General features: G+C 39.0%; 1 protein-coding gene across 1 annotated transcript in view; it reads right to left on the bottom strand.

Annotated features, from left to right (window-relative positions):
* Window positions 1-26,408, bottom strand: part of GAS6 (growth arrest specific 6) — a 47,869-nt gene that overhangs the window by 11,789 nt on the left and 9,672 nt on the right. The window contains exons 4-10 of the mRNA XM_088136547.1: window positions 25,754-25,816; window positions 18,113-18,235; window positions 17,473-17,595; window positions 8,084-8,209; window positions 6,091-6,212; window positions 4,943-5,061; window positions 2,987-3,176 (exon numbers count right to left, since the gene is read on the bottom strand). Coding sequence (XP_087992673.1) covers window positions 2,987-3,176; window positions 4,943-5,061; window positions 6,091-6,212; window positions 8,084-8,209; window positions 17,473-17,595; window positions 18,113-18,235; window positions 25,754-25,816 — 866 coding nt within the window. The remainder of the gene's footprint in view (window positions 1-2,986; window positions 3,177-4,942; window positions 5,062-6,090; window positions 6,213-8,083; window positions 8,210-17,472; window positions 17,596-18,112; window positions 18,236-25,753; window positions 25,817-26,408) is intronic.

Genomic DNA, 26,408 nt, shown 5'->3' on the forward strand with positions numbered 1-26,408 from the left:
GTATTCCTTGACTTCAGCAAAGCCTGTGACATGCTGATTAGTAAGCCAGTTAAGTGTGGGCTAAATGGCATAACAATCAAGTGCCTACATAACCACTCAAAAATGCACTCAAATAGGGCTTGTTAATGGCTCCTTATCAAATTGGAGTTAGTTTTCAAGCGTGGTGTCAATAGTATCAATTTTGGACCCTGTTCTTTGAAATATTTTCATTAATGATTTCAAAGAAGAGATAGAGGGAACACTTATCAAATTCACAGATGATACAGAATTGGATGGAATAGCTAATATCCTAGAAGACAGAAATAAAATTCAAAATGACCTTGAGGAGTTGGAAAAATGGGCTGAAACTAACAATGAAATTAATAGAGATGAATCCAAATTATTTACCCAGGAAAGTATTCTGCATTGGTCAGACCCCACTTTAAATTCTGTGTCCAGTTCTGAGCACCATATTTTATGAAGTATTAAGAGAAATCTGAACAGGTTCAGAGAAGAAGATAATTAGAGGACTAGCTATCAAGACTTATGAAGAGAGACTGAAGGATACAGATATTTTAGCTTAAAAAAAAGAAAACTTAACTGGGGAGAAGGGGTAATAAACTCTTCAAACATCTGAAGGAATGTCACACAGAAGGTTAAGACCTGTTCTCTCTCATTCCAGGGTTCAGGATATGGAATAATGAACTCAAATTAGAAGAAAGCAAATTCCACTTGAATATTATAAAAACTTTCAAAGAGTAACAGCAGTTCAATAGTGGAACCAATTATCAAGGAAGATTCAGACAGAGGCTAGAGGCTTTTATCTGGGATACTTTAATTTCATGTCCTATATTGAGCAGGGGTTTTTAATTCCAGTGATGATGATTGATTATATGCCATCAAGTTGGTATCAACTCTTTGCAACTTCATAAATAGATTTTCTCCATAATGATCTGTCCCTAACCTGGCCTTTCAGATCTTCCAGTGGTGTACTCATTGCCACTGTAACTGAATCTGTCCAGCCTGCTGCTGGTTATCCTCTTCTTTCCTTCCATGTTTCCCAGCACTAAAGCCTTCTCCAGAGAGCTAGGTCTTCACATAATTTGTCTGAAGTAGGGTAATTTGAACCTAGTCAATTGTGCACTGAGTGAGGACTCTGTTGATTTGTTTGATGATCCATTTGTTTATTTTCTTGGATGACTAGGGTAGTCTCAGGAGTATTCTCCAACACCAGAGTTCAAAAGCATCAATACTTTTCCTATTCTGCTTCTTCAAAGTCCAACTTTTGCTTCCATAGAGTGTCACAGAGAATACTATTGTTTGCACAGTTCTGATCTTTGTAGGCATCACGGCATCGGAGTATCTTTTCCAAGGTCTTTATGGCTGCTCTACCAAGTACTAGTCTGTGGCATTTTTCTTGACTGCTTATTCTTGACTGTTGATGGTAGATCCTAAAAGGCAAAAGCTATCTACCACTTGTAAGAGCCTAATGACAATAGGTACAACAACCAGCCTTAGAATTGACAATGAAGATATTGATCTTCTAAGGCTATTTGTTGTACCTATGTCATTAGGCTCTTACAATTCCATGATTTTATGATTCTTACCAAAACACAGGTAGCCACTGCCAGATCTGATTCAAGAATCATTGCGAACAACTGTGACTAGTGCACCAGCTTCAAACATATTCTTATCATCTGGAATTCCACAAACAGCTGGAGATCAAGAAGTTTTCAGGTGTTCTCCATCCACCCCAGGGGAACTTTTTTGGACAACTCTACAATTTTATCTAGAGGAGTGTGAATCTGAATTCCTATCAGTCAAGGACTTTCCTATTATGTCTGAATTTAATTTCAGTTTGTCTACACTCATCCAGCCCATTATTAGGCTCAAAAATAGTCAAGAGAATAAAACATTTTATGTTAGATTACAATTTAAACCCATTCTAAACTAGAGTGAAGTGTCATCTGTACAGTGTTGTCTGTCACCATGGGCCAACTGGTAACTGGTGAACCACAGCCTTCCAAATCACTTTCTGAACATGTCCTAATAGAAGCAACCAGAATTACTATGAAATGTCAAATTCAAGGCCCAATCCTACAAGAAATTAAAAGCTCCAAGAGAACTAGGTGGGCTGCATTCCTGGGTCTAATCCCTGGCATAAATCATCCACCAAGCCAAGAAAAGCAGTCTCAAATTTCAGTTGCATAATCAGTATCTTCCAGATGCATCAAGAGCTAAGGCCACCAACCTCTCAGTCACCTTAGCTGGAAGTTATGTGTTTGAAATCAATCTACAGTTTTCCAGCTGTTCCACATATGAAGAGTTAAAGTGGATTTTAACTCTTGTAATTATTCATATGTTTTGATTTTAGTATGGTATCTCTGATAACAGTATCATAGCTATTTCTTTTAAGCAGGAAGGTATACATCCCTCTTGCAGGTAGATTATCACATTGATTATTTGGCTAAACTGATACGGACTTTATCCTCTCTACATCTTTAAAATCCACAAGCTAAAAAGGATTCACTATAATGGGACTGGTACTTGCCAAGGTTTACATCTTTCTACCCTGCCTCAGCATTAGACCTGCAGTTCTAAAGACAACCGCAGAGGCAAAACATCACTGAAAGTTAGCTAAAGGCACAACATTGCAGAAAAATAAAATCATATTATGTATTTAAACATTAAAAACTAAAATTCTCTTTTATTAAATATAAAGAATTCTATTTTTTGTACTATGGGTAATGCATGGGTCACCTTATTATTTATTTAAAAGTATTTACAAATCACTCTAAGTGATGTAGAATTTAAAATCATGAATAACCACTAAAATTGCAACAGGATGAAAGCTCCAGCCACATAATTTTTAAAAACAAGCTAGAATATAAAAGCAGTCAAAAGTCCAGCCTTACAGCGTAGGTTTTACTCCACAACTAAAACCAATGAACCTTGTCTAGCTTAAGAGACTTAAAGGCATGAGAATAGCAGCGTGTACTATACCCACTGTCTGCCACATTCCATGGTTGATGACTGGGCCACTGCTGGTCACCCGGCCAATTCCACTGTACTTGAGTTGCAGCTCCAACCGACCATTGCGCAAAGCCAAGACTATCCAGGTTTTGTCTTGATGGCCTCCAGCAAAAAAAAGGATACCTTCAGGATCGAAGGTTCTAAAGTCGAATTCAGCTACAAGTCTGAACATATCAGGATAAGGGGGAAAAAAAAGAATTATGTAGGGAAAACCATCTGTTTTCCAGATGCTTACACTACTTCAGACTACACCCATCTAATAAAAAAAACTATCAGTCATAGAATCAGTGGGAGGAAGATGAAATATGACATCATGAGGCAAACCCCATGACTTAGGTATTTGTGACCAAAGTCAGACCACAAGTACAAAAAGCCAGAGTTTGTGTTGTGATGTATATTTGGTTATTTTTTTTTCAATCCCTGTGTCTGTGGTAGATGCCTACACATGCATCAATCATTTTCATATGTAAATTTGTATATTTTAAGAAAGGTAGCCTTGGCAGGAAATTATGGGAAATTTCAATCCCCCACCATAACTTCCCCAAGAACTGCACCCTAGCTGATCCCAACCCTAGAATTCACTGACTCCTAAGCTAGTAAACATGTACTGTCTGTGGCATCATTTGAAGAAATTACCCCCAAACAAGAAAATGAACAACAGACTTGATGAATGTCCCAGTGAAAGTTGTAGGCCTGGTTAGGCAAGAGAAGTAGTTGAAAAGAAAGAGAGAGTTCCCAACCTCTCCTGGTCCTGCAAACATTGTTTGCAGAACCCCTGCTATACTATCACATGCTGCAAAATCTATTTTTTTTTCAGAAACTGTAACCATATGGGGAGAAGAGAACTGCACTGCTGCTTCTGACACCAAAACATTCATACCACTGCTGCCATTTCTTCAATTTCCCTATGCTGTAGGAAACCTTCAGAAAGGAAGCTTGCACAGATACTGCTGACGGTGCAATCTAAGGCTTCCAATCATGTGGTAACCTACTCATGTTCCCCTTTTTAAGAATTGTACTCAGTGCGTTGCGAGCCACTGATGTAACTAATAATGTACACAACATCAGACCAAGCCAAATGCATGGTTCTACTCTCCCTTCTCTGTCATGGATGTTGCATCCAGAAAGAACTTGTGAAGAAGTCTTCTGGCATTTCTTTGTTTCACATAGTTAGATTCTGATATACACAAATGAAAAGATGGAAAGAAGTATCTGGAACCTACAAAGGACAATACTGATGGCTAAAGACACATATAATTGATGAGCAACGTTTTTATGCCTCTGGGCTGTACTTTCTCTTTCTGCCCACCATGCAAGCCTCAGGGGCACTAACTGGTGATGTTGAAACATCACTAAAGAGAGCCAATTTTTTCACACCCTCTTTTTAATTGGGGGAGGCAGTGTTTAAGGCTCAAAGTCACAGCAGATTGTGACTATAGAGGTACATACATAAGACTATATGGGTATACCAGACCATCAACCAGCAAAGACAGTCCTCATACATAAGAGACAGAATTGGTGTCTTAACCCTTGCTCATCAACCCCTGCCTCAAAATGGAAAGATCCTTATTTGGGAGGAGCTCAAGACATGGGAGAGGGCAAACTGGGGAATACCCACTTTGGCCCTTAAAACTCTAACTCCCAAGCAGGTCCCTAAATTTGAACCCCACCTACTTTGGAGACATCTGGTGCCACAAATGGTCTGCAACCCCCAGACTACCCATCCTGACATATACAAGCACCCCTGTAAGGACTCCAGTGACATAAAATAAGAGTGCAATTTTAACTACCTATTCAGAACTAAAAATCACTAGGAAGTTGGTCCTTAGTTAGAGTTTGAGGCCAGGATGACACATCTTGATTGCAAAGAAAGGCAAATAAATGTTCTTAGTAGAGGGAAAAAGATTCTCTTTTAAAAAGCAATTCTCACCTTGTAGGTTGTTTCCTTTTAAAGGATAGTCTGATGACGGGTATCCCACTAAAAATTCTTCCAAGATAGAGGGATTTAACACTTTTTGCAGTAGCAAATGATACACAAGGCAGAATATCCTGGGGGAGGGAAGAGTCAGAGATAAAAGTTTTTCAAAACACTCTGCTTAGACAGAGGTCAACAGTGACAAAGAAGTATGTGCACGTGCATGAATTATATTTAGATCATCCAGTGGTTTTGTACACCAAGGGAAAGCAGATCTAGTAAACCAGAGCATCCAGTTTGGCTGTAGATTTCACACCCCATTTTGCTATGAACGATGTCTCCAAAACATTACTGTGAATGCCTGCATGCAGGAGTAATGTTTTCCATACGTCATGTGATTGCACCACTTAGTGACAGCAATTCTGGCAGACCTCGTTGCTGTTGTTAAGCAAATCACCTTGGGTCATTAAGTGAGAATATCACATGGTCACCATTTGCAACAACCTACCAGCTTTCCCATTGACCTGCTCATCAAAAGCTGTCAAAGAAGGTCACAGATGGTGAGCACATGACCACGGGATGCTGCAACAACTGGAACTCCGAGGATCAATTGCAAGTACCACTCATTCAGAAGTTGCTGAGTGAGTGGTCGTAAACTGAGGACTACCTGTATATTATTATTTTGTCCAGAATACATCTTTCTCATGTGAAAGACCATACAGTAAACCGTTTGATGGATCTTTAGTGAAAACGGCCAAGTAGCAGCAGGCAAAAAACCCCAGAGTGGAAGACCCCAGAGAGCTAATGTTAATTGGAAAATGGTCCTGGGATGGGCAGAAAATAACTCCGATGATGACTGAGGGAAACTTCGTAAGTTCCTATCTGAAATTTCATTTGGCAAGAAAAACAGGCAACACATACTGAGTTAATGGAACTGAGAAACCGAAGTTTTAAGTGTGCATCTTCTCTACTCATTATAGGCAACACTTTTTTTTATTATAGTTTTTATTATATTATATAGGAATATAGTCTTTTAATATATTCCTCTCCAGATTCAGGGGAAGGGAATGAGTTAGACTTTTCTCTTTATACACTGCTATCTCACAAACGTGAGGCCCCATTTGTATATTTCTGCCTGCAGAGCAAAAGGATTAAAACAGTACCTCGCAGGTATTCATGTCACTGGAGAGCTTAACTCCACCTCTTCCGTTGCAGTGGCAAGTATAACTTCCTTGTGAATTGACACACGTTTGCTCACAGAAGTTCTGTTCACATTCATCCACATCTATGCATCACCAATAAAAAGAAAAGTAGAGAGTTAAGTTCTTGTGTTTGCCTTAAATGTATTTTAAAACAGAAGTAGCAACCATTAAGAAAAACCCAGCATGTTATTCTTTCTAGAGAACTTAGTTCAGCATTGTAAGAAAATATTCCATTTATCACAGTGTAAGTATCTTAGGAACATCACCGTAACTAGGCCTAAATTTAAGTGCAAATTATTTACTAGATTACCTATTTGCATAAAATCTGCCTTATGCTCTTAGGTTATTAATAGGACACTTTTTCCAAGCTTCACCATGCTTATATTTAGCACCAAGAACTACCTCTGCTTTTTTGATGATGGGACCCATATAATGGAAAAAAGTTACTCTAGTGCATACAGATAAAATTGTAGCTTTAATCGTTAAAATGTAATCATAGGTGGTTGAATTGTGAATATTTAAAAAATCACAGCATACTCATCTGTACCTTAAACACCTAACCATGAAATCCTTTATATGGGCCCCTCAAAGTAATTCCATTGATTTTAATGGGCTTGCTAGTATATCAGGCCTGCAACATTCTAAACAATCACTACATCGCAGCAAAGAGATACAGAAAACCCTAATTCATCTGGATTTTGCAGCCCAGATACGACAGTCCTAATTTACTCCACAGGAACTAATTATAGGGCAATTATGGTTTTGATGATTAGACAGGATACATTATAGAAAGAAGAGAGTCATGATATAACTTTAGAGAAAGAGGTAAATTTATAATTGTACTTATAATTGCTATAAAGAAGATTAGAAACCACTTCTTTGTATCTTTTTTCTTTTATTTTCTTTCTTACACTTTTAGCTCTCTTTGATTTCTTTCTTTCTTTTTCCATCTTAGTCTCTATTAGTTTGTATTAGTTTTTATTTTTGCTTTTAAAATTTTCAATAAAATTATAATAAATTATACGGTTGCAGCCTTAATCAAGCTTCTTGATGGTGATGTCCCTTATAATACATCTGCTTTTAATCATTATCAGGAAAGTTATAAAAGTGAAACATGTTTCCAGGTGTTAAATTAGAACAATAATATAATCCACTTTATTGTAAGTCTGGTTACCTATGTTCAAATTTCACTCTCATTAGATTGGTTAGCTTGTTTGAACTGACCAATACAAATCTGAATCAAGGGAGCAATATTACCTAATTTAACTAATTTTAAGGTTCTGCTGCACATCAGCACATTGGCATCCACTAGACACTTATTGCTACATAATCTAAAATTAGTATTTCATAAATGCCTTTTATATGATAATCTGATTTTTTTTCTGTAAAAGCAAACTAGTATTACAGAAAATAAAAGCAATATAAAAACAGAACATAAACAGTTAAAATTGCTGAACTAGAATATCTAAAAAGCTACAGTGGTAGCAGATTAAATATAATAATCAATAGCCACAGCAGTATATTTTCTATCTAACAATGCCTTCATTTGATAAAGTTGGGCTTTCTCAATCCTGGCCTCCAGAAGCAAATAAAGGAAATGTTCATTTGCAGAAAGCTGGATTATAAACCTTCACTGAGCTCTATAGTCATCAGATGATTTTTTAATAAATTGGATAACAATACATTTACTGTACCTTTTAAAAAGTTATTCTTCCAAAAAAATATTCATTACAATGTCTGATACAATCTTAATTTAATTTAATATTAATATTCATCGCAATGTTTGATACAACCTTACTTCAAGAGATCAAATTTGACTTACTACTCCGTCTGCTTAATTTTCAACACCCAGCTGCAATCTAGAGGTATATAGGAAATTAAGAGCAAAGTGGGGAGGCAACAGCATATATCAAACTAAGCATTCTCACGATAGAATTTAATTCTACCTACTAACCTTTGCAAGTCTTTGTGACCTCATCATAATTGTAACCAGCATCACAAACACATGCATAAGAGCTTATTAAATTTTTACAATGAGCTGCTCCACAGATCCCCGTTGATACGGCACATTCATCTATATCTGAAAAAGATAAAAAAACAAAAGTAATCAACAACAATGCTCAGACTGTCAACAGCGTCTCACTGCCTGTCCCTCCATGTTAGCTTAGGTCTGCAACTCATTCTCTTTCTACTGTTATAATGGTAGAATGGAAATAGGAAACGACTTCAGCCTTCCCAAAAACAAAAGGCTGGTATTCTGCAAGTTGTACAGCACCTCTGGGCAAATGCTGTAAAGTTACTGAAAGTGTGAACTCTGGGGATGGGAGAAGAGATGGGGAGAATCACAGGAAAAAGCGTGATAGTAATGTTAGAAGAGGGTCAGGGTTTTGAGACAAAAAGGATCACAAGGTAGGAAATTACCAGCTGTTTGGCTAGGAAAAGCTTCGTTCATTCAGCAATGAGGTTTTTGTACACAGTTCCCTTAATGGAACAGGGTGTATCGATCATGTTTACATGCATAACTGAATTTGTTCCTGCATACTGAAAATGAGGCATCTGATATAATGAATGGAGGATACATAGTCAAATCTTGCAACATAGATAGTAGCGTGTGGCACCATCTATTTTTTAGCAACTAGTCCATACGTAGCAAATTTCATGCAGAATAGTATAGCTGCATTCATACATACCCACCACGCCATTCCCTTTTAGGTTAAGCAATGTTATGCAGAGCATAAAAAAAGGAGTAAACCAAAGAAATTAAAGGCATGAGAGAAAAAAAGGAGAACTATAGCTAACACTAATTTACACCAACATCATTCAGTACACCTTTCTGTATCTTTCTATCCTTATAAATTCTCCTTGCTTCTGACACATCTGTGCACTGCTTCATATACTGCCTGGTTTTTTAAACTTTATGCTCTTTCTGAAGATTTCATCAACTTCATCTTACCATGACTTTCTCAGTCTTCACCTTCCTTTTGATCCATTCACTCTGCCTTCATGTATTTGTTTTGGAATTCCAATTTTCATTCATTCTCACTCTATGACTAAACCACATCATCATACTTTTTACTTCTTTTTATACTCATCATTCACTTTTGTATTCAGTCCATATTTCTTCCACAACTACTCATTCTTGACCCTGTTTTACCAAGAGAAGAGAATGTGTGTAGCTCAGGGTTGAACTGTGGAGTCCTTGGGGTTCTCTGAGCTTGGTTGGTTGCAAGAAAATTGCAAACATTTCATTACCAGGCTAGGTAATGTCTTCAGTGCTAGAATGGAATGGGGTTTGCTCTCTGTTTATATACAGTGGCTTGCCCTGCCTGTGTTGGTGGTTTGTTTTTTTTTCCTGGTAGTTCCTTGATTAGGGTATTGTTTACTGCTTGATTGTGTGTCTGGTGATAATATTGGTGTTAATCTCTGCTTATCTGGGTCATGATTGCTGGTGAGAAGATGTTCTCGTCTTTTGTTTCCTTTTTATTGTCTCTTTTGAATCGTGTGTAGATGTTGTTTATCTCTATGTGCCTGTTGATGACTACCTTGTCTGAATACCAAGTTTCCAGGAATTCCCTAGCATTTTTGGATTTAGCTTGGTCTAAGATGCTGACAGTTTCCCAGTAGAAGTTATGGTTTTGACTGTCCATGTGTTGTGAGATTAAGGAGTTTTCATCGTGTCTTCTGACTGCTAGTTGGTGTTCATGGATGCACTCTGCTAGCCTTCTGCCTGTCTGTCCTACATAGTGGTTGTTACAGTCCTTACACTGTATGTTGTAGATGACTCCTGTTTTTTCTTCTTGGGCTACTGGGTCTTTTGGTTTACTTAAGATATTTTGGAGGGCTTTAGTTGGTTTGTGTGCTACAGAGATGCCATGTGGTTGTAATAATCTGTTGGTTGCTTCTAAGACATTTCTGATGTATGGCAGTGTTATCCTTTTCATAGCTTGTGTTGGTTGTGTTGTAGTAGGTTGAGTGGTTAGGCACTTTTTGGTAAAGTTACGTGGATATCCATTTTGTTGGAAGATGTTGTATAGGTGGTCTGTTTCCTTTTTCTGCTGTTCTGGGTTGCTGCAATGCATTTGCACTTGTTTGAATAATGTTCTTACACAGCTCCTCTTGTGGGAAGTTGGGTTGTTACTTTGGTAATGGAGTACTTCGTTAGTGTGGGTTGTTTTTCAATAGACTTGGGTTTCTAATTTGCTGTTGTTTCGTCTGCTGATGAGGATATCCAGGAAGTGTAGCGTGTTGTTGTTTTCTTCCTCTCTGGTGAATTTTATTCCTTTGAAGATGTTGTTGATAGTTTCATGTGTCTTCTCTAGTTGTTCCTTTTTTATTATAACAAAGGTGTAATCTACATACCGGATTCAAACTTTTGGTTGTATGCGTGGAAGTGCTATAGTTTGTAGGTGTTGCATTACAATCTCTGCTATGAGTCCTAAGAGTGGTGCTCCCATGGGTGTGCCTCTGATTTGTTAGCATATTTGTCCATTAAACTGAAAATAGGTAGTGAGGCAGAGGTTGATGAGGGCCATGATTCTTGGTATTTCGATCTTGGTGTATCTGGTAGGTTGGGTGTTGTGTAGTATTACTGCCATAGATTCTTTCGCCAGTTCTGGGTCTATGGATATAAAGAGTGCTGTGACAGCAAATGAGATCATAATTTCATCTTCATCTATGTGTACATCTTTGATTTTCTGGAGGCACTGTAGTGAGGAATTGATAGAATATTCGTTCCTCTCTGTGAGATGTCCAAGCTTTTTTGTCAGTTCTTTCACTATGTTGTAAGTTGGAGTCCCTGGTAAGGATACAATTGGTTGGAGAGGTATGTTGCGCTTGCGTATTTTTGGTCATCCATAGAAATGTGGGAGGATGGGTCCACTGCTTTTCATCCACCACTGTTCTTTTATGATATGGCCTTTCTTGGTTAGGTCGTTAAGGGTTCTCTTGATTAGGTTGTCTAGTTTCTGAATTGGGTTGGTGTTAACTGGGATGTAGGTTTCTTTGTCCTCTAATAATTTTTTGGCTTTTTCCAAGTATTGTGATTTATCCATAACAACCGTGGTTTAGCCTTCATCTGCGGGGAGAATGATGGTTTGGTCCTTTCTTAGGCTTTTGAGGGCTGCTCTGTCCTCTGCTTTGAGTTGGTGCTGATTCTGTGTTCTTCTGATGTGTGGTATGATTGTCTGACTTATGTTTTCTTGGGTCTCTGTATTAAGTCCTGTAGTTTAAATGCTGCTTCTCAGGCTGCACAGAATTCTAGCTGATCAGCATTGTCCATGTTATAGTTGAGGCCTTTCTGGAGTACAGTGGAACCTCGAGTTACGAATTTAATCCGTTCCGTGACTCTGGTTGCAACTCAAATTGGTCGCAACACGAGGCAAATTTTCCCATAAGGTTCAATGTAATTACCGTTAATCCATTCCGGCGTCTGCGGACCATGTGTCAGGGGCGGAAAAACGGCCGCGGACCACGCGGCAGGGTGGAAAAATGGCCGCGGACCACGTGGCACGGGCGGAAAAAATGGCCGTGGACCACGTGGCACGGGCGGAAAAAATGGCCGCAGATCCGGTTTGTAAGTTGAGGCGAGTTCGCAAGTCGAGGTAAATTTTTGGGGCCGGAGCTGGTCGTATCTTGAAAAATTCGTAAGGAGGGGCGTTCGTAACTAGAGGTACCACTGTATATTGTGTTCTGCAGGGGATAGTGGTTGGCTGGACATGTTGATTACCCATTCAGGTTCAGGTACCTCTTTGCTTCTGAGGTGTTTCTGGGGTTTAGTCTGAGCAGTTGAGTTTGAAGTTTTTCCTTTTTTTAGCTTGTTGACCCTGTTTTTCCTGTTGTATCACATGTATTTCTTAAATAACCCATTCCTAATGCATTCAATTTTTATGTTTCTCCTGACACATCTAATTCTCAATCCCATTAACAAAATTGGTAGAAGCACGCCCTTAATACATGCCGTTTTTGCACTCCTACATATTTTCACTTATTTCAACAAACATTCCTTCCTCATAATATGCAATATATTACCTACTTCTTTTCTACCCACTTTTGCATGTCTTAAAATTTCTATTCCTTTTCTGATCTTTACTAAACGTACTACCAAGATACAGAAATTAATCTATTTGTTCAGTTTTCACCATTTATATAGCTTTTGCAATTGTTCCTTGTCAAATGCAATAACCTTGGCCTTTGATACGTTAATTTCCATGCTTTTAGCTGTAATGTACAATTTACTGCAAATCATTTGGATTTTCAGGCAACCACACAATATCATCTTCAAACAGAAGTATACACAGAGAGGGCATGCTCCGGATCCCCGCGGTAAAAGAACTTTGATTAGCGGGGTCCAGAAGGCAGGCCTTCTCTGCTGTAGCCCCCGCCCTTTGGAACATCTTGCCCCCGGGGGTGAGACAGGCCCCCTCACTCCAGGCCTTTCGGAGGGATTTGAAGACCTGGCTCTGCCATCTGGCCTGGGGCGGGGAGGGAGGATATCAGAAATGGGGTTGGCTGGCCCCTTAGCAGCCTGGTGTGGCCTCTATTGGCCTCTTGGATTTTTTAGCCTTTTTATCTTTCTCTTTGTAACTTTGGTTTTCTAATCTTTTAATTATGTATTGCCGATTTTAGATTGTTGTAAGCCGCCCAGAGTCCCCCGTTGTGGGGAGATGGGTGGGGACACGTCAAATAAATAATAATAATAAAATAATAATACATAAATTCATATCTCCCAACCAAATTATATCCAATGTCACCATAAGCATTCCTTATATATTTCTCAATAATAGTATAACTGGATTGGGAGAAATGTGTTTTTGATTGCTGAGCAATTGCAGGAAATACAGCCATAATAAAACAACCCCCTACCCTCTGAGAATAAGCCAAGCTCCCGAAACTTCAGTTTTTAAAATTCTAAGTAAATATGGCATAAAGAGCCAGTTTGGTGTAGTGGTTAAGGCACCAGACTAGAAACTGGAGACTGTGAGTTCTAGTCCCACCTTAAGACACAAAGCCAGCTGGGTGAGCCTGGGCCAGTCACTCTCTCTCAGCTCTAGTAAGGCGGCGGCAGTGGCAAACCACTTCTGAGATCTTGCCAAGAAAACTGCAGCGACTAGTCCAGGCAGTTGCCAGGAGTCAAGACTGACTGGAAGGGACCAAAAAACCAAAACAAAAAACAAAAACATGGTGGAGTATTTCCCAGGCCGGATCTGCCCAAATATCCTGAGTGTGTTCCCAGTAAGGGTGATCCCAACCATCTAGAGGATATCTGACTGGGAAGGGATGATCTATAACCTTTCAAATGTGTATTTAGACCCCTGGGATTCCAAGCAGCAATTTTACATGGATCACCATTGGGGGAATGTGCTTTCCTTCTTTTTTGTATGTCATTTCCTTCTTTATTCCACAATATTGTCATTTTCACCTATTTATTATTTTAAAAAAGTGATGTAATGAATATAAAATTGGGCAGGATGAATTATCTGAAGACTAATTCTTACTTGGTCATGAACTAACTAGGTGATTTGGGACTAGGCAGTTCTCAGCCTAACTAATTAAGGGATTAAAAGAAGAACTCCTTGCAAGCATAATAGGAATATCCAGGCCAATAAAATCTTCCACTTGAGTGCTGAGGCCATCAAGAAAGTTCTCAGAGTGATTCAGAGTCACCTCACTCAATGGGTCTAAAAACAGCTGCCTCCCAGCGTGATTAAATGGAAGTAAAAAATGTAGAAATTTGATCCTGTCTTTGATATGCAGTCATGATAATGAAGATGTAAAATGTTCTGCCTTGATATACTTATGAACAGGTTACGTTCCAAGAGGCTGTTCATAAGTCTGTTTTGTTCGTAAGTCCAATCAAGTAAAAAGTTAAAAAAAAAAAAAAGAGGAGGAGGCAGGGCAGCGTTGTGGCAGAAGAGCCCTATCTTCTGCTGCCAACGCGTCACCAGGTGAGGCAGGAGAGGGGGTGGTAGCAGAGGAGAGGGGAGCGAAGGACAAGCCAGTGGGGCGCAGCATGCTCTGTTGCTGGGTGAGGCAGGAGACCTCCGCCCCCTCTCCCCTGTCCTCTGCCACCGCTTCCTCTCTGGCCTCACCCGGCAACAGAGCGCTCATAAACTAACCCTTTCTGGGAACTCCAACTCCAATGCAAACCTCCAATACAAACGGAAGGTGGGAGAAGGTGAGAAAGAGTTAGTTTGTGACACGCTGCAAACTAACTCTTCCTCACCTCCTGATTTCTGGCCTGACTTCCGGTTCTGACTTCCAGGTTCATCTTATTCATATCGGTGAAAGTTCGCAACATGAACGTTCGCAAGTAGGAGACTGTCTGTACTTGGAAGGCACAACATCAGAACACTGAAGATTGGCAGCAGAAATACTAAGATTCAAATTGTACACAATAGATCAGATTTAACATGAATGCCACTTTCTGAGAATAAAGTTTACTAAATTCAAATCAGAGTGCCTAAGTAGATTTCATCCATCATGCTAGATGGGGGAATTCTGGGAGTTGAAGTCTGCATGGCTTAAAGTTGCAGAGGTTGAGAGACACTGTTGTAGAGAGTAAAGCATTGGACTAGGGCTAGCAAGACCCAGATTCTAGTCTGCCCTCAGCCATGGAAGCTCATTAGATGATTTGGGGCCAGTTGCACTCTTTCAACCCAACCTGTTATTGTGGGGAAAAACTACAGCAGACCGCTATGTATGCCACCCGGTACTCTTGGAGGAAAGACAGGATGTAAATCTTACAAATCAATAAATAAGTTACACCAACACAAGCAAGCGAATCAAATAACTTTTCACCTCTCCTCCCCACAAAATATTTTGAGAAGGGACAATTTAAACAGCAGGATTTGCAAGCAATGATATACCTAATAGGCCTGGCTAGCACGCTGGAATTAAGAAAAGGTAATTCAGAGTGAATTGGGATGCAACCATAGCACCTGTCTGCAAATTTTAGGCACGATTACAGTAAAGGACTTGGCTGCTTTAGTGAGCTGCAGGCAGATACTATGTTCATGCACATGCTGTGAAGAACCTTTTCTAAACTATTTCCAAAGTGCTGCACATCTCTAATGCCCAACTCTTTCTCTACTCCCACTGCTTGTCTGCTTTTATCTCCTCTGTAAGCTGCTTTTCCACAAATGAGTCATAACATATGTTTATAGCTCCTTCCCCCATCCAGGCATTTTCCAGCTGTATTGGAACTGCAGCCATGCTAACTGAAATTCTGAGAATTTAATTTTTTTAAAATTATTAAAATGTTTGCATGTTGCTTCTTACTGTAAAACAAAACAAAACAATTTATAACAGTATACAAATATTACTGCAAAATTTAAAAAGACTTGGGGAAGGCCAACATAAAAAATGCATTTTTCAAAAATACTAAAACATCTGAGCACTGAAGCTTGTACCACACAATTGTAGAAAATGTGCTGTTGTGCAAAAGTGCCCATCTCCATGTTATCACTCCATGCAAATCGGCAAGCCTTAGCACAGAGAACAGGTCATCCTTTAAAGACTGTGGCTGTCTGAATGCTGATGATGCAATCTTGGGACATTTGCAGAACCTCTTGGGAGTTTTAAATGTGCAAATTTAGCTTTCATTTCTCCTTTCCCCTGTTGTGGGAGAAAGGAAAGAAACGCATCACCCAAAATTGGCCATTTTCCACCAAATATTGTGGGTGCAGCATGCGGCCTCCTCAGATTGTCCACTCCTGCTCCAAAATCTGGCCCAGAAATAAGAGAACAACTGCATAATGAAGTCCAAACTTCTGATCCATGGAGCAGATTGAGAAAAACTACTATGAGATCAACTATTAGTAACAGATTCCTCTATCAATAAGAGTTACCTATCAAAGTGAACAAGGCCAGATCTGTTGCATAATTAGGTTAGAACTCAAAACTGAAATGGATGTAGATAATCAGTATCCTCCAAGAATGAGTCATTAACCTTTCAATAACTTGTCTCACAAGGGGGTATTTATCACTAGGTGACACTAATGACGATTCCATTGAACCAAGGGCAGACACCTTCTCTAATGTAAGGACACAATCCTTCCTTCTAGCCGAGTCTGCTCAGCTTGCTGAAATAGCCCTAACGAGGACTATTTTAGAAAGAAAATGTGAAACAATGAGAAAATTGTCACCAAGTGTTTTGTGAACTACCTCAAGCTCCAAAAGCTGGACTAATGCCCCCAAACAAAATGGGGCCTCAAGCAAAATGGGGCCTTTGCAGGATGTGGTTTGGAAGTCACCAGATTTCTCAGCAACAGTTTCAGGTTAGGAAGTGTTTGCCGCTATTGTGCAGCTCTTTCCTTCCTTTAAGCTTCTCTCTCTCCCCTCCATAATATTTTTCCAGGCAGCATTATTGTCATTTTATTGTTTACTGTAAAAGAATCAGGGCAAGCAGGGGTTTGTCTTCCAGTGTGCAGAACATTATTATTCTGTTCAACAGACTGAAGTACTATAATTTAAATTACAGGAAACATATCCATTGTTACTGGCCACCTGTCACCAGAACATTTCTGAAATACGCACTCTCTAGAGATTACTTTTCTCTCTCAGGTGACTGCACACTTTTTCTCATATATTCTAGGTCATGCTCTAACACAATACAAGATAACAAGACTAAGAAAAACTATATTTTACTTTGCCAAATATTGCTTTTTAGAGCCTGTTGGCTGGGGCATTTTGGCATAATCTGCAAATCCTTTGTGAATCACCCTTTTGCTATGGGGTTGGATAGTTCTGTGGTATGGCTGCAGACATGCCTAGGCATGCATTCCTGGCTTTTCCTATTGAAATCTTAAACCACAGTTGTGAGAAAGTCAGAAAAAATAGCAACTGCTCTCCTTAGCATTCAGAGTTATTCATGCTAATAAAGATAACAAATAGCTCAGGGTTAACGTGGTTTATAAGTTTTACCTGGATTAGAGTACGTTTATCAGTTGCTCATAAATTTAACCTGGAATGTATCCACAATAAATGTGTTAGTCTTCAAGACACTATCATTTTCTTTCACCAAGATATCTACCCTTTTATCATAATGGAACAACAGTCTCCCAGCAGCGATACGTAGCTTTCACTCACCGCTATGGAATTTGCACAGCAGCCTTCTGAGAAAGTGTTAAGAGAACATACCAAGAGATCCAGCAATCATAACGTGTCACAGTGTCTGAACTGGCAAACTATGGGTTGGCATCAAAACAGAAAAGGAGAAAGAGGAAGCAGGAAAAAACAACCGGAGCATAAGGGACAACGGAAGGATCATAGTCAGATTCAAAACAGGCTTGTTTACGTAATGCCAAGGGTGGATTTCATATCATTCTTATCCGTTTCATATCTTACCTTCACATGATTTATTGTCACTCGTAAGAACATAGCCAGTATAACACGAGCAGTGATAGCTGCCTAGCTTGTTATAACAGATCTGTTTACACCCGCCATTGTGATCTGCACATTCATTAATATCTGGAAGTGGAAAAAGATTGTTTGAGCTTCCAAAAGTCAGGAAGAATGTAAAATAAGACATTCATTCTTTTCCAATGTACAAATGTATCATTTCATTAAATTCCACATACTGTATATGCAAGATTTTATTATCTCTGGCTTAATTTTCAAGTCAGTTGACAACATTTCAATTTACTTATTTATGCAGTTATCCACAAGCATCATCTTATACTGCATTAAGTTTTTAGGTAGACTGGAGCAATAAGCTATGCAGAATCTCTTTCAGTCAAGTCTTCTGTTATTCTGTTTTGATAAGACCATTGATCTGTTTGCTCATTGCTGTCTCTATTGTGACTAGCAGCAATTACTTAAGATTTCACAGAATAGCTCTGCCAATCTCCATCTGGAGATGCCAGAGACTAAACCTTTTATGTAAAAAAAGAAAAAAAAATCCATGTTTTGTAAATAAACTATATTTTTCTCCATCCAACAGTCAGAATTATAGAAGTACCAGCAGCTCAGGCATACTGAGACTTACCTTTCTCACATCTCTCGCCTTCCCAACCTCTTCTGCAGTGGCAAAGATATCCACCTTTCAGATCTTCACACTTTACAGTACCTTCTTTATGACACGGGTTAGGAGAACATTGATCTGGTAAATCTGTGGCAGAAAAAAAACTTGTAAAATGTCTATCCTTGAATCATATTGTTCAGAACAACAACACCGGTATTACTCTTCAAGCTAACCCTGAGAAGGCATTATTCTCTTGTATAAGGAGGAATAAAGCTGGTAGAATTGCATTATTGTATAATGTTGTTTTCTACACCATATGCCCATTTACAGAAAAGGTATACACTTGCCAAACTAAGTGAATGTTTGTTCTGGAGAGCATTGTGGTTTAAAAAAAAAAAATAATGGAAAATATTTCTCAATTTACCTTCCTCATTCTAACTTTGAAATCAGCATTCTGAGAAACTGTTTTTTGTTTGCTTTTTTCCCCCTCATACTGCAACTGTTAATTTCAGGCAAAAGAAAAAACACTATCAACACACTCGCAGAGCTGTCTTACTTGAAACCCAAGACTGTGATACATATTGTGTTTATAGGGGCTCAATGTGTTGAACGCTATACATATACACGCTAGTTAAATGTTACACTCAATGAACAAAAGAGAATCAGACCTAACACAGGGCAGGCAGTGGGCCTTGTTGCACTAAGTGTATATATTTCCCAGAGGTGCAGGCCAGCCCACTGAATACACACACACACACACACACACAGTATATGTATGTAGAATGACAAAAATGCAGAGATTCCCAAGTGCCTGCATGCACAGATACATGAAAGCACCTCTTTCTCCTTCAGAACTGCATGTATGGCATGCATCAACATATGCTAACACAGCTATCAAAGATGCCCAAAATATATAATACAGTAGTGCACTATGCTCCATTCTCCCAACCTGTCTTATCAGTGCATCCCTTCCTAAACAAACTAGCTAATTCTTACATATCTTGTACCCCAATGCAATAACACTTTAGAGAATGTACAGCAGACAGAAAAAGAAAGATAAGTGCTGAGGGGAAATTGCTTAGGAGATTCTTTACCAATAATGATGGCTGAAAAATGCAGTCATGATTTTCTCTGGCCTAAAGGCCCTAATAAAGGTTTCGATTAGTCAAATAGTGGACAAGGATATCACATCTCTAGCCATAAATTCAGTTGTGCTATTTGGGAGTCAGTTGACCCCTTACTGCATGTCACCGGGTATATAAGTAACATGCACTAAAAGGAGAAGGTGCTATATACAATTATTCACATTCTAAAGTTTTATGCACTTTTCTTAAGGGAAGGGAAGCCATAATCTAGAACACAAGAGTAATCTTTCACTCATAATGATATCCAAGAGTTTATTTTTTACTTCTATATGGTGATTGCCCAATGAACAAGGTAAACAAGTTGAACATTAGAAAGGCTATTTACATTTCTTTTCAAAAATTCCCTTTTGTTCTCAACTATGATAGGGCTACGTCAAAGGAGATGGTCAGTTTACACTCCCCAAGCCTAATCAGATTCAGATTCAGATTCAGAATCCTTCTTTTGCAGTGAAGGAGTTATCTTTAAGCATAGCAAAACATTCTGATGCTGAGCAGGGCAGAATTCATAATTCTTAAGGAATGGCATGTGAGTACCCTCTGCCAAAAGAAGACATACTTACAATATTTTTATCTTGAAACCCAGAAATAAAAAAAAAACCCTGATAAGGTCAACATAAATGCTAAATGCTAAGGGAAAACTTACTTAAAAGCAAGATAACAAAATACATCGCCCTTCCCTTCTTTCTGATGTAAGCAAGGTCATGAAAAAGGAAATAGCAAAAACTGAACAGAAGAAAGGAACATTTGCAGGTGAATCCCACATACACATAAACAATTCCTGTTTTCACAGATTACACTTAGCAGGAAAATACAATTTAGAAACCCTGCCCTGAAAACTCTTGCTTAGCAGGTACAACTCAATTCCTGTAGTTGCTGCGGGGGGGGGGGGGGTTGTTATTAGGAAACAACAGATCAATGCCGGACTTCATTACATTGGTGATTTTACAAATTCACACTGTTCTTCCATAAAAGAAAAGTAAATGTTTTAAGGTTTCAAACAAGTTTGCCCTACAAATATAACTATTAGTTATTCTCATACTAATATGTGAACAGGTCTCATGGGACTCTCAATTTTTTGATGCATTTGGCATTTTAGCTCAGCAGGCAACCCAACTGCTTGGGAAAAAATGATTCCTCCAGACAACTCTGTAATGTTACATTATACCTTCCACATTGGATATTGTTGTTTGGTTTTATGTTTCAAACAGGAGAGGAAGTTCATGATAAACTCAATCATTTTATAATAACAGCTGTCATTTGCTTTCTCCTTTGGTGAAATAAGCACCCAAGTAGCCATGTTAACAAAATATAGACTGGTCATGGAACAGTTACATTACAGAACATCTCAAATTATTACATTAATACCAATGCAGCCTAAAGAGGCAAAAGTACGTTAAAGACAAAACCAAACTCTATTGCCAATTCTATCTAAGCAAAACTAGTACTTACTTGAACTTTGCTATGCAGGACAGATAGGCTACATTCTCTACATGCAAATAAGCAGTTCTTATTTTTCTATTATTATAATGTCCAAATCAGACTTGTTTCTCTTTTCATAATCTAAATATTAAAGATGCATTCTGCTAATTTTCTCATTCAAGTTCAAAAGTATCCAGGAAATCACTAGATTGCCTTAGGCAAGCTGTTACCTCTGAAGCTCTAAATAAGATACAGTGGAACCTCGGGTTACGAATTTAATTCGTTCCGTGACTCTGGTCGCACCCCGAATTGGTCGCAACCCGAAGCAAATTTCCCCATAAGGTTCAATGTAATTACCGTTAATCCGTTCTGGCGTGGAGGACAGGGAGGCGGCTATTGCTTGGAGGGAGAGTCCCCCTCCCTATGACCACATGTCAGGGGCGGAAAATGGCCGTGGACCACGTGTCAGGGGCGGAAAAATGGCCGCGGACCACGTGTCAGGGACGGAAAAATGGCCGCGGACCACATGTCAGGGGCGGAAAATGGCCGCGGACCACGTGTCAGGGGCGGAAAATGGCTGCGGACCACGTGTCAGGGTGGAAAAATGGCCGCGGACCACATGTCAGGGGCGGAAAATGGCCGCGGACCACGTGTCAGGGGTGGAAAATGGCCGCGGACCACGCGTCAGGGGCGGAAAAATGGCCACGGACCACGTGTCAGGGGCAGAAAATGGCCGCGGACCACGTGTCAGGGGCGGAAAAATGGCCGCGGACCATGTGTCAGGGGCGGAAAATGGCCACGGACCACGTGTCAGGGGCGGAAAATGGCCGCGGACCACGTGTCAGGGGCGGAAAAATGGCCGCGGACCATGTGTCAGGGGCGGAAAAATGGCCACGGACCGTGTCACAGGAGGGAAAATGGCCGCGTATCCTGTTCGTATCCCAAGGTGGAGTTCGCAAACCAAGGTAAATTTTTGCGGCAGGAGCTGGTCATAACCCGAAAAGTTCGTTAACAGAGGCGTTCGTAACCCGAGGTACCACTGTATATACTGCTTTAACAGATTGAGACAGCAGCTTGCCTAAGGTAACTGGGTATGGCTTTAGTTCTGTTCTGTTCTATTATTTCTATTTCTATTTCTATTTCATCCCATCCCATCCCATCTTTCAAGAATATAGCCTTCCCAAGGCTACTTACAAAGGGAAAACTTTGCAGAGTCTTGTTAAGGATTACCAAATGTATGTGAAGCAACTGAACACTCAGGAAAAGCAGGAAAAGCAGTATAAATATTATTCATTTCATTTGATAGCTTTCAGATAGGCTTTCTTCTTTACCTTTTGATTGTTTTCAGTTTCACAGAAGCAAGAGTTTCAAACAAGACTTTTGCCTACAGAGATTTTGTAAATAAAGAGCTAGAAAAGTGGGAAACTAGAAGACTATTATAGAAACACCATGCCCAATCACCTTGCCTTACTGTTTTCTTTCCAGTATGCTCAGACAATACATCAGAAATATTTGATATTGTTGATTCTTCCTACTTTCAGTAGCAAAGATGGAATTAATATCATATCAAGCAAACCCGTATCAAGCTCATCATACTAGTTTCTTGTGTTTAGTATCCTCCATAAACAAAAATACTGGAAATAACTGCCAATTATTTGCATCTTGAAACAGACAATTTCCTGCACCTTTCTACTGAAAATTTGGCTGTCTTCTGTTTAGTTACTTAATGCTTCTACAGTGCTTTCTAACATCTTCAATTACAGCCAAATATCATGTTCCAAAGTGTATCAGTAGCACTAGCCCCGAAATATCAAGATCTGTTTCCAAGTAATCAGCTTTGGGACCAAGGCATAATTCAGAATGGATTCACACGACCATACAAAAGTTTACCCTAAGTTTGTTTTTAACAATATCTGTATAACCCTTAAGTGAAAACCAATGTGGACAGAGTGCTGAATTGGAACACTGAACCCAATTTTTCCCCAGACCATGAAGTCCTATATGTAACTTCGGGCCAATCACATTCTCTTAGCCTAACTACCCCACAGGATCATTTTGAGAACTGTATATTCCATCTGGCCTCCATCTACCAGTAATGGAACAGCTGCATAGCACTGTAGATTTAAAGGCAAAAAGGTACTTCAGAAAGCACATGGGTGTACACAGCACCTGTCTGCAACTCCTTAAACCAAACATGTCTTTCCATGTGAATACACAACTGCTGCAGAGGACAGCTATGCAATCCCTGTGCATCTACTCTAAAGAGACGCAGACAAGCATAGTGGCAAAATGCAATGATCCAAAATTACAACTTGCACAAGATGTTGTCACGCCAATATCGCCATTATGTACTTGCACCTTCATGTCTTGACACACACACACATCTGCGGTATTTGTGTGATGATGCCAGCATGGATATGTCATCATTTGCCATCCTTCCACAGACAGGTGGGTAGGTGTTACCTGATCAGTCCCTTTATTGCCTTTGAATCTGAAGCACTGTACAACTGCTCAAGTAACTATAATGAGCAATGTAATAAATAATTGCTTAGGATAAGTCTTGACACAAACAAAAAATTAGATGAAGAAACATAATTGTATAACTTATATGCAGCAGTTTCATTGACAACTAGAGAAATTTGGAAATGCCTTGCACTATCTTTGATCTCGTGCAGAAATGTACCCAAGAAATGCCTATAATAAAGGAACCAGGTAATGCAGATTGACTGAGATGGCATTTTAATTGTCGAAGGAAGCCACTGTTTAACATCCCATCTAACGGTCCTTGCAGGTTCCCATCATGGCTGTTTGTTACATTTTCAAGCCTAATCAGTAATTCACTGGTTGCTGATAATCATGGAAGACTACACCATTTCAGCTTGTTAACAACCTCTGAGACTAGTTGTTAATATTTATTTATTTATTTATTTATTTATTAAATTTGTAAGCCACCCATCTCCCCCAACGGGTGACTCTGGGCGGCTCACAATTAGAATAAAACCCCAAAACAGTTAAAAAATAAATACCCATATTAATTAATTAAAAAGTCAGGCTACATAAAACAAACCCTATACATAAAAAACTAAAAACGTTCAAGATGATGGGGGGAGGGGTAAAATCAATTACCCCACAATCTACTTCCACTGGTGCGAGCCCCCACCCGGCCCCCAGGCCATCTGGCAAAGCCAAGATTTCACGCTCTTCCTGAAGGCCATGAGAGTGGAGTCACACCGCACTTCAGGAGGTAAGTTGTTCCACAGAGCGGGGGCCACAGCAGAAAAGGCCCTCTTCCTAGGTCCCACCAGTCTAATTTCCTGGTGCATTCATTCTTCTGGGTTCAACTCATGCTTTTGAATGGTAGTGAGTGGTACAATGCAAGGAGAACCAGCATTAGCTTTTGCTGATACTAAACAGATGGAAGGCAGAGTACAGAAGAACCCAGGTCACTCTGAGGTCTGCAGAAATCAGAACTTTTCTACACTGGACTAAAGTGGTTTTGCATCCAGCAATTTTTGAACCGTGGATCACTTCTGAAGCATGTACACCCCTTATAATTAAAACTTTTAAAATGTTGCATTGTTTCCTTTTTAAAGTTTTAAGTTTTACACAAAGGAAGTTTCCAATCATTCCTCTTCAAGTCCAATTTTTTTTAAAAACCCTCTTTCTTCTTAATTTTGATACTAAAGTATATGTGTGTGTATTGATTTAAAAGAATAATTTCCATTATTGCCTCACATATGCTTCTCTTTTAATGCAGCACTTAAAACTCACTTAGGATAGAACTATTGTATCACCTCTCTATTTTCTTTTCTGTTTCATTCATGTTCTGCCTGATAAATCACAGTTTGATCCTACATCCTTGTGCTCAAAGTGAAGTCCTACAAAATTCAATTTGACACTTCAACTAAGTACCCGTAAGACTGAAGCCCCTCTCTCTATCTTAAAACAATCTTCTTTTAATCCTCCCTGTGGCTCTGAATTCTTTAATCCTGGAAGGACACTTAAGGGAACTCAAGTCTATGCTCAAAACCATTTACTTTGTCACATTATGAGTCTATTAGAAATAAATTAGATATTTCCATCCAAATTTCAGACCTCTCTCTGCTGCATCTCTAGTGTTCGTTGTTCACTCTATCCCCTAGCCAGCAAGTCAAAGTATACTATCTTCCTTCCTACTAACACTTATAACTATTCCTGTCCCAAATCTCCACAATGGAAGATTCCTTTAACTTTTCTTCTACTAGGGTCTTCCCTAGTTCTTTCCTCTGCTATTATCTCCTAGGCTTCCCATAAGTCTACTCTGTTTTATAGCTCTCCCTTGTAATTCACACTCTATATGAGTCTTTCCCTGACACTCTATCTGATCTTGAATTATCTTTGCACAAGCTTTACAAGTTTGCCTGTAGAGAGGTATATATGCACTATCAGCACACTCATCAATAGCTGTTTAAAGTATTCTGTGTGCTCTTCTCTGAATCATATTATTATTGTAAATCATGTCCCTGAATCTTTCCTTTCAGCATCTAAACATTTATGTAATATTATACACAAGGGTCCTGCTGCCAATTTTATTACAATTCACCATGTTGTCTAAATCCATCTGGTTAATCTAAACTACAGTCTTCTGAAACAACCAACTTCAAACCACGGTTAAGAAAATAATAGTTCATAGCTTGGACTAAACACTGACCTATATTAAGCTTAATACGGTAGAAGCATCCGATGCCTCTGCAATGCAATGGCCAAGTTAAAATTGGGGGCTAAGCCACAATATTATTGGTTTGCATTTATATTTTTCTTTCCTTTTTTTAGCAAGATGTTTTAAAATCATGGTTTAGCATTGTGTATGCATACAGCAAGTACCAGAGCAGGAAAGGAAAAGGGAAAAATAAGGGATACAAGACTCACTCTGGCACATTCTTGTAGCACTAGACTATCATTTAGTATCATATACAAACTCTCCTAAATGAAAACTCTGACAGGAAAAATGGAAAGAAGAACAGATATTGTCAAAGGCGGACTGGAATGAGTCCTCCCCCATGCCACACCCACACAGGGGTGCTACAAATCCCTAAAACATAGAAAGATTAAAAATGCTTACTATGCACACATGTATGGAAACCTTGACTTCGTGCATATGGTGACCCATAGTCCCGAATACAGTCTAAAGAATAAAACACAAAAAATATTATTAAGCCATATGCCAAAATGAACTGATTTCTAATCTCCCCATTCTCAGCATGTTTGCTATTTTATTGAATTATTCATATATGTATAGATATAGATATATACACACACACATAAATATACCTGCACTTTTATTTTAGGATATGATTCTTCTGTTTTTTAATATGATTCTTTTATGAGATGTTGCAAATTTGATACTTAAAGAATATTCCAGCTCAGGAAAAACAAAACTGAGGGACTTACTGGTCAAAACTAAATATTTATATTCATCTTAAACATTTAGATAAAATTTTTAAAAACCAGATTTGTAAGGATCAGGTATATTGCTTCAGAGCTTAAGAAATTATTGAGACTATATTGCTATTCTAATGAAGTTGTTTCTTTGATTAGAATTTTAGGATAGGAAAAGTGTGCAGGTAGAACCCATTATACTATGAACACCTCCACTATTTGAGAATGTTAAAAAGTGGTTGCAATGTAATGACTTACTTTATAAATATATTTCTATGAACATGCACATTAATTGTACCTGGACCTTTTACCTTTCTTCCCACTCCACCTTTTCAGCA

This window comes from Python bivittatus, unplaced genomic scaffold, assembly GCF_059951505.1.
Source record: "Python bivittatus isolate LINGU-HERP-01145 unplaced genomic scaffold, Pbiv_v1 ctg000060_np1212, whole genome shotgun sequence".
Lineage (NCBI taxonomy): Eukaryota > Metazoa > Chordata > Lepidosauria > Squamata > Pythonidae > Python > Python bivittatus.